Raw genomic sequence first — 9,688 nt, 5'->3', positions numbered from 1 at the left:
TGTTCAGCGGCGTTAATGTCAACTGACTCATTCACTCACTCCTTTGAGGAGTGAAATAAGTGAACTATTATTTTTGGGTTTCGTAAATTTCAATTACTAGTTAGGTTGCAAATTGACGAAACACTGCTTAAAAGCCTAATTTCAGTTTAATTAATGAATAAGTCATGCAGCTTCAGAGGAAGAGATGTTTACCATTTTAAGAAGCATTATTTTGTCTCTTTTTGAAAAAATAAACCAATTACTGTCTTCATCTTACTAGTTGCTGAACAATAAACTTATAATATCAACTAGTTATTATGGAAACAGTGCACCATGGTTCAGTGTGTCAGGCCAATGGCCTTTGACGTTCTTTCTATGAATAAATTATTGCTTCACTGTGACTGAATGTTTCTGTGGCTGAAGGGGCATTGATCTCTTTGCATAGAAACTGAACATCGGGCATATGCAGAACAACATGAGCTGGCTGCTCAGGCTAGTTTACCTGGTGTCTTACATCACAACATATCTACCCATCTGTCATTGCCACTCTCGTTTGGAGGGACATTTTACCAACCAAGGGAAACAGTCTGTTAAGGTGGATTTAGAAAACATCCTCGAAAAAAGACAAGTCCGAGATTTGTTGGCTTGTGCCAAAGTGTGTGTTACGCTTCCACAATGCAACGCACTATTTTACAACAAAGCATCACGTCAATGTGTTCTACACAAGAACCTAATTGATTCACTTAAACCAGAGGACAGAGGAGAATGGAGATTCTGGCGACGTCAGAATCCTTACACAGGTACGTGTTTTATGTTCTAGTTCCTCACAAATGATTTCACAAAAGAGTTGCTTTGTTGTATAATAACTTGATGATTAATGGAATATCAATTACATGAGTTTAATTATCAATATATTTATGTGGGCAAGTAGGATAAAATTGTTTTTACGATAACCACTTCAGTGACAAACATAAGCATGAATGTGGTGATCACAATAAATGGCATGGCAAGAATCTTGGCATGCATACGGTAATCACTTCTGTCGTGAATTGCAGCGCCTGGAGGAACTTAATGTCACAGTGACGAACCCAAATGCTAAACTAACTCGAATGTTTCGCAATTTCAATATTTCGGTCGCTGTTAGATCATGGTTCAAATATACTACTACATTGCTACTTCTATATATGTTTCTTCAATGAAATTTTAGCTAAATCGTGACGTAATTATATAGATGCAGGTAATTTCATTACATTTTTGTAAACACTGACAGGATACATTCTCATATTCTTGAGGAATATACAACACAAGCGGCTTGTTAGGTCCAGAAGGCCCTGCACTAATACAACTTTCCTGGGTGAACAGATGCCAAATTCGAACAAATTCACAGTATTGAGGGGACATCATGGTTTAGTGGGATAGGGCTGATCAAGCTTGAGAACTGCATGCTCATGTAACTACTCTATGTCGCCTGCATTGTTTTTAACTAATTTGCTGTTATCTGTACACCGAACACCGGACCACAAACATTTCTATTTAGATGTGAGTTAAAAAGTTACATAACATCGGCAATATTGCAGCAATATCGCAATGGAACAAGGCAGTATTTTCTTAATTCCTGTCAAAAAAAGGACTGTAAAACGGTAGGTAAATATCACAGTTAAAGACATAATACAAACCAGATCTAATTTAAAAACATCATTAATCTATATATTTGGTCGTACCAATTACAAATAGGCTATAACCCACCAGCAAACAAAGTTAGACCACCTTACTGGGGATCATGGAGCCTTGCAGTACCTCTGCTTCCTGCATGATTCACCAGCAGGATTTACATCATCACTTTGGTCACAATTGGATGTACGTTATGATAGCCAATATTAAAAAGACACAAAATAAATATTAAGTTCTAAAACACAAGTCATTATTATATACTTTGATAATGGATTTACGTGCCACTGGCAGGAGGCCAATACTTTTACGATACTTTGAAAGTGTCTGGAGACATGATTCAGGCAAGTGTTTTAATAGCTGATAATAAATATCAAGAACTTGCCCAAGTGCGGTGTTGTAAAAATACCTCATTGTAATCTTCACCATTAATAGAATTTAAATTAACTTTTTTCTGTTCCTGCTTTTGCTGAAATTTCTGAAATTTAGGATCATAGTTGGATTATGAAGAACGCTCAGCAAACATTTCACATAATTTATGTGCGATGTCAGCTTTATCTGTCAATATATCATGACCCTCTTCCAGATGTGAATGCTGGATTTAGAACCTCTGCCTTTAATTCTTTGAATCATATTTCACATCTTTGACATAGGTGTACGTGAATTGATCTTGAATACATCATTTCTCCAAGACGTTTATTTTGGTTTGCTTAAAGTTCGTCTTGCCTTATATTTTCTGGCTTATCCTACGCTTTCTAGCCTCTTTGCAATCATTCCTAAACCATGGTTTACGAATGTGCGTGTTCACAGAGGACGTAGGAATGGTTTCATCAGCTTTGTTTTTCAGTTGGTCTGAGAACACCTGAAAAGGGTCTGGAAAATTTCTTAAAGTATCATGTTTCAGTGTTTCAAAACAACGGGTTTGACATAATGGCCAGTTTGCTCTATCAAAATTCCCCCTTGTTGAAGGTGGCTCATCAGGAGAATAGCTTTAAGTACTTTGGGTAAATGGTCACTTCCTCATAGGTCATCTTGAACTGACTTGGTAAACTTCGTTTAGTATATCACCATCTGTAAGTGACAGATCAAATAGTGAATAAGTTCCCGTTGCATGATGCAAATACGTGTTTTAGACTTCATTAAATATACAATAAATAGTTGTTAGTAATAAGGACCGCGCACTTAGCAATATAATCAATACTCCCCAAGGCTTGCCGTAAAAGGCGACTATATATGCTTGTCGTAAGAGGCGACTAACGTGATTGTGTGGTCAGGCTCGCTGACTTCGTTGATGCATGTCATCGATCCCAATTGCGTGGATCGATGTCACATTTGTCTCTTCTCCACAAGTTCCAGAAACAGCTTTGGACATTTCGAATGGATTAAGCTTAGTAGGTTGTTTGTCAGCTGCCTCGATCACAACAAATTTGGCCCAGGAATCCAATCCACGAGATATTTGTCCAGTTTGATCAAGGCTAACATTTCTAGGTTTTAGACGGTTTGAACCAGAGTATTGTTGGGACATGGTGAAAAAGGTGATTCAGCACCCCAGCTCACCACCAACAATAGTGTGCCACAAAGTGTTTTGGTGCACTGGATATCCAAGATGCAAACACCAGGGATATGGGGGTGTAATTTTCCATCTAATATAACACAAATGCAATATTTGTATACAGAATAAAATGTCCCACTGGCTCAGCCCATGACAAGAAATTTGATACATATTGAATTGATTTAGAGGTCAACATCACCAGATTGGCCCATGAGGCACCGCCGTCCGTCATAAGACTCCAGGCAATTTGTTACATAAATAATTGAAGAATTAAAACATGTTATAGATTGCCAAGACCAAAGAAAACATTTATATAATCATGTATGTGCATACACAATTTGTGCACAGGGCTTGGCATGATCAGCCGATTGATGGACCAGGGCCAATTCTACCCCCTCCTACATGTTGGTGAAGTCAGGGGCAAAGTAGTGTGTTGGGCAAAGAAACACAGTTCCTTGAACCAGTGCTCTTATCTAAAGACTTTCTTCCTCCACCGACACAAGGTCGCAACCCATGGCAAATAGGTTGACCAACCGGTTACCTTTTACGACCTATCTGGGTCCCAACGGGATACTATTTGGAAAGTACTGGCAGGACACTATTGATAGTTAATATCATTCATACAACACCCGTTTGTAACTGGAACTTTTCTGAGATGACAATTATAAAAAATGAAGGTAAAGAGCACATCTTCATCCAAATCCTGAGAATGTATTTAAACAGAAATTTAAACAAAATCGGACTCAGACGATCACAAGGATGTGAAAACCTCCAGATATCCATTGTAAAGCATTTTGCAAATATGATGAAAATTTGGTTTAATTCATGAGACAACCAAACATTTCAATGATTGGTCATTCATAATGAACACTTTCTTAACTTGTCTTCCAAAATGTTAAGGCTATTCACACAATGATAAAGTTAACAATATGATTCATGCTCTTTTCCAGTTTACTATCAAGGCATCATACTTCTAACACTAACAATGAATGTAATCATGGAATGCTCCTTCAGCTTATGGCAGAGATTGAACGTCAATGCCATATGGTCAAATCTGCTTTTTACTGTCAAAGTCAAAGTCAAAAGAAGTTTATTGTACAAAAGGCCACCGGCCCATACACACGAAAGAGTTACGCATGTAGAATGATACAATCATAAATGTTACACATTGGGATATACACGTTGTTTGATTAATTCATTTCTTTTGGCTAATGCATGCTTAATACAAAGAGAAAGATTTAATATATTCGATTCGTTCTTTGTCGTCAGCATAACTACAAAGGCGTTTATCGGTGACATTGCTATTAAATAATCTTTTATATATTTCTTTCGGAGATCATTGTAAAATGGACAGATAAACATAAAATGAATTTCATTTTCTATCTCTAGATTACACAATGGACAAATTCTTTTCAGTTTTTCAATGGACAGTTTTCTTCCTTCATTTACAAATAGGTCCAGCAAACCAAGTCGATATTTAATTAACTGTTTTCTTAAGTTTTCTGTAGTGAGTACTGATAAATATATTTCTGGTTGAAGTAAAGTCTTGAATGTTTTGTAATATTCATAACGTGAACTATCCTCTAAAGTGGAGTGCCATTCTTGGTAGAACATATTTTTACTGTCTCACTACGGTAGCTTGAGGCATGGTCACTTTCCAAAATCATATAAAAAGGAAAAAGTTTGGTGTCATTTCTGAATTGACACTTTCTTTTTGTAGTAAAATATCAAAGATATTACTGATTGCTTTACCGACTTTCATAATACAGATTTGTCTCTATATATTACTCATTTGTTTCAGATATCCTCAATAATAAGACGCCATATATGTTGGTGTTTATGATTCATAGCAACGTGTCTCCATACTGGGTTAACCTTGATACAGAAGAATGGGGATCAGTGGAGCTACCAAGAACTCATTTTTTGAACACTCAGGTTAATCAAGCAGCTTATGATGATGAAACAGGAATAATGTATGTTGTTCCAGAGCAAAAACTGATGTCCTTCAAAATCCGAAGTGTGAAAGACATAAAAGATGCCAAAGGGAAAGAATATTTGCAAGGAGTTCCAGGTAAAAAGGAGCAGAAATTGCTTTTCGCGTAAGACAAACATATGCATCTGTTGCAATTGTTATCAAACTATTCAGTCCACGTGACCATATTATTCTTTCATTGTTACAATCGAAATCATCGGAGGCACGTCAAACAGGTCATCCATAATGTGTCTCGATGTGACTGATCTCCATCGTCCCATAACGGTTATTTGCCAGAAGTTAAATGTAACAATAATTATGTATTGGTTAGAACACGATGACCTGGTGTCTAATCGTTGAAGTGTTCCAACCTACTTACACCATTGCCAACATTCAAAGGACGCTTACACCTATGATGTTTAAGGAACATAATTTTGAAAGGTATTCAAGAGCGCAATGATTAAGTGTTAAATTCTGTGTGAGTCACATCTGCTTGATGCACGAGAACCACTTTCCCTGTGCGTTTTCGGGTTTTGGAATGTAATTTCAAGGAGAAATATACAATTCACGTACGACCAAGGAATCATCCAATATTCTTTGCACATTTTGATGTACTATACTGGACCGCTAAAGAACCCAAACGTCACCCCAACTAACATAGCATGAACAGTTGTCAAAGTTTCTAAAATTTAACATTACCTTGTCCGGAAAAATGAAATTTGATGATAAAAAAACAAAGCAGATGACAATAAAACCGATCGCCCAAACGTATCACGGCAACGGCCATGGTAACCCGATGCAAGTGAGTTCCGTGCAAATTGAAATGCACATACGTTCCCTCATTTAATTTCTTGACCTATAAAAATACACCCAGATCGGAAAACATTCATTCGTTATTGAATTGCTACCACATGCCAAGATTGACAAAAATCAGCGACACCAAGCCCTTGGACGATTGCAAGCTCGACAAACCGCCCGGCAGGTAGCCAATGCATTTCAAGTCCACGTGAGGACCATATACAGGCTCCAGCAACGGTACCAGACCACCAACACTACAGATGACCGAACACGTAGTGGAAGACCAAGGGTCACCACCCGACGTCAGGATCGTAAGATTGTGCGACAGCATCTTTAAGATCGCTTTGTTACTGCTTGTGGAAACTGCTCGACAGACCACGAGGACACACCAGCGACACATCAGTGCGGACATCGTGCGTCGACGATTGACGAGCAGACACTTCCACTGCCACAGGCCACACCGAGGACCCATTCTGACACCATGTCATCGCGCGGGACCGTCTCCAGTGGGCAACACAGCACCAGCAGAGAGAGAGAGAGAGAGAGAGAGAGAGAGTCTGGGGATCGTTATTCGGATGCTTGTGTTGTTGAGAGAGACACGTGGGGTAGTCCGAGCATCATGGTGTCGGTCGGTCCTGTGGTCTTCCTAGAACATCGGTCCAGGGAGAGGCAATGGTGTCACAGCAGCTCGGTACATTGATCAAGTCTTGAGACCACACGCCATACCTCTTTCGCCGCAACCACGAGTTTCAGCATGATAACGCCCGTGCTCACACTGTGAGAGCAACACAAGACTCCTCCAGCAGAATGGCATCAGAACCATGCATTGGCCTGCCGACAGTCCCGATTTAAATCCCATTGAGTACTTGTGGGACGAGATTCAAAGACGGCTGAATGACGTCCGACCAAGGCCGACAACTGCAGCCTCACTGCGTCAGGCGTTCCTCAGAGTGTGGGCTCAAGTGCCTATAGCCTTCATCAACCGCCTCATTCATTCCATGTATCGACGTTGCACGGCAGTCATCAATGCACATGGCGGACACACGAGATACTGACTTGTGATGCCATTTTCTCAGAGACTAGTGTTGTGTTTCACTTTAAGAACATTTGACAATTAATTTCAACCTTGATGATCAGTTTTAGCAAGTTTCATCTCTTTAATGTCTCAAAGTATGTTTACAGTTTTTGGACAAACAAGGTTTATCATATATCTATCCATGGTGACGGTTCTTTTGCGGTTCAGTATATTATGACCAAACAGCCCTGATCAACACGAGAGTAATTTCTGTCTGTTCGCGTCTTTCGTCCAAAACACACATACACTCTACGATGTACATATAATACCTAATCGAACAAACAACGTCCTTTGTGAAACACATGTTATATCGTTCATAAACGGTTAAACTATTGACGATGTAAGCAAACATTAGTTGTTAATTTCATAAAATTTTCCTCATGCCCCTGTGGCGGAAGACATCAATCCATTAACCTTGTGTGCAGACGACACAAGCCTCATAAAATTCAGATCGTAAGTCCTTGCTACCGCTACACAAAGATTTGAGTAATCACATTACGGGACATGTAATCTGATGTTCTCATATCTTTGATTGTCTGGTCCAGACTCGATTATTTACAGACCGCCGACACGTAGCAGAAATATTGCTGAGCGTGGCGTTAAAGAACAAATAAACAGCCATTGAACAGTTTGTTGGACAATAACATTATGCCATATTTTCAATGTATAAGGATATAGTTTACTTGATAATATTGTTTTGATATACTTGGATGCATTTTGTCAATATGTTATTAAATATCACTAGAAGTATATATAATGTGTGCGTGTGCGTGTATGTGTGTGTGTGTGTGTGTGTGTGTGTGTGTGTGTGTGTGTGTGTGCGTGTATGTGTGTGTGATCGTATTCCTTCAGTGTTCAGTGAAATATTTCCAAGATTTCAGTGTGAAAATATAGTCTACATTTTCGTCATAAAAAAATAGCCTGCATCTGAGATTTCTTCCAAATTCTAATTTCGTCAACAGATAATTCTTTTTGTATCTGACTGCTATCACCAATCTCTCATCGTTGTTATATATATTTTTTGCAGTATCCGGGATAGGCTATGACAAGAATCAAAAACGCCTTTTTCTTATGATTGGACGCGGCGTAGCAACTATGAAGCCTGATGAAGATGAAGATAATTATGACATGTTGTGGAATGGAGTTTTACAGAGTCATGATTCGTTGTGCAAGATAGCGGTGGATACCAAGAAACAGTGAGTGTACACATTGACCCGTGAAGATCCGGGGTAGAATTTATATTAACCCGTCTCCTTGAAAAAACGTCAAAGAGGAAGAGCTGATTGCCACCCGTTTGAGACAATCCAAATATAACCAAAACCATTAGACCAGAATCGTGAACGAATATTAATTAGAAACTCATATATGGCGCCCACTATTTTCTAAATACAATAACATGTTATACTCCTGCAGGCGCTATAGAAACACCGCGGTCAAAGAGACAATAAAGATATTCAAATCTTTACAATACCAAATGGTCCAAGTTTCATGCTTCGCACTTCGAAAGCCTGATACTGATGTCTGGGCCCCGTGAAGATCCGGGATAGAATAGGTCTTCAGCAACCCATGCTTGCCGCAAAAGGGCACTATGCTTGTCGTAAGAGGCGACTAACGGGATCGGGTGGTCAGGCTAGCTGACTTGGTTAATGCAATTGCGTGGATCGATGCTCATGACATCAATCACTGGATTGTCTGGTCCAGAATCGATTATTTACAGACCGCCGTCATATAGCTGGACTATTGCTGAGTGCGGCGTTAAATAACAAACAAACCAACCAACAACGGAGACTACCGGTAGGGTTGTACATTTCGTTTTGCAGAAACCTTTGTGAAGATTCTTGATTTTGTATGGACATATTTCCTGTAAATCTAAATGATCACAATGCGGTCTTGAGCCGATCACAATGAAATGAGAAAATTTTCATTCCAGGTTCATTTACTTCCATAGTCGAGCAATAAAGGGCATATTTCGCTGTAACTACAGAGGGAAAGGGAAAAAAGTATTCAAGTCTGCGGTCAGTGAGTGGATATCGCTTGACTTTGAAGGTAATCTGTATACCAAACAGTTTGTACCCGTGAAGATCCGGGGTAGAATTGATCTTCAGCAACCCATGCTTGTCGTAACAGGCCACTAACGGGTCAGGTGGTCAGACTGCCTTGGTTAATGCATGTCATCGTATCCCATGACCGCATCGATGCTCATGATGTCAATCACTGCATTGTCTGGTCCACACTCGGTTATTTCCAGACAACCGTCATATAGATGGAATGTTGCTGTGTGCTAAACAATGGACAAGGAAATCCGGGCTATGGTTGTCTGAGAGACCTTAATTAGGAAGAATGTATTTTTCAAAACGCTCGTCGTGTCGCTGCGACCTTCCAGTCCATCACTTGAATGTCTGGTTTGTTTACAGGCCGCTGTCGCACAACGTAGTACTGCTGTGCGGCGTCAGGCAACACACACTACCTAAACTATCTTTATGCAAATTGTGTGAATTGAGGGTGCTAGACAGGAGACGCTTACCCATGTCATCAGTCATGTTTAAAATCGAGACTTGTATTTCTGGCGTTGACGCTCAACATGTATCTTTCGCTGCTTTTACGATATGAAAGTCTTGAACATGATCATGATGTGATCTTTGAA

At 39.5% G+C, this 9,688-nt stretch overlaps 1 protein-coding gene across 1 annotated transcript; it reads left to right on the top strand.

Annotated features, from left to right (window-relative positions):
* The first annotated feature begins 433 nt into the window (after positions 1-433).
* Positions 434-9,478, top strand: LOC125378405. Its single transcript, XM_048393883.1, has 5 exons — positions 434-779; positions 5,001-5,270; positions 8,072-8,240; positions 8,975-9,090; positions 9,459-9,478. The coding sequence occupies exons 1-5, from the start codon at positions 443-445 to the stop codon at positions 9,476-9,478; spliced, it is 912 nt and encodes a 303-aa protein (XP_048249840.1). The 5' UTR covers positions 434-442.
* The last annotated feature ends 210 nt before the right edge of the window (positions 9,479-9,688 follow it).

The sequence above is a fragment of the Haliotis rufescens genome, unplaced genomic scaffold, assembly GCF_023055435.1.
Source record: "Haliotis rufescens isolate VD_foot unplaced genomic scaffold, xgHalRufe1.0.p SCAF_12, whole genome shotgun sequence".
Classification (NCBI taxonomy): Eukaryota; Metazoa; Mollusca; class Gastropoda; order Lepetellida; family Haliotidae; genus Haliotis; species Haliotis rufescens.
The sequence above is the reverse complement of the archived record's forward strand: the minus strand, read 5'-3'. Positions and strand labels throughout refer to the sequence as shown.

Excerpts from the sequence above, each read along its gene's own strand:
- LOC125378405 (XM_048393883.1), top strand. The coding sequence starts at position 443 with ATGCAGAACAACATGAGCTGGCTGCTCAGGCTAGTTTACCTGGTGTCT. Across the intron at positions 8,241-8,974 it reads GCGGTGGATACCAAGAAACA|GTTCATTTACTTCCATAGTC; the intron begins GTGAGTGTACAC and ends TTTTCATTCCAG. Across the intron at positions 9,091-9,458 it reads GATATCGCTTGACTTTGAAG|GCCGCTGTCGCACAACGTAG; the intron begins GTAATCTGTATA and ends GTTTGTTTACAG.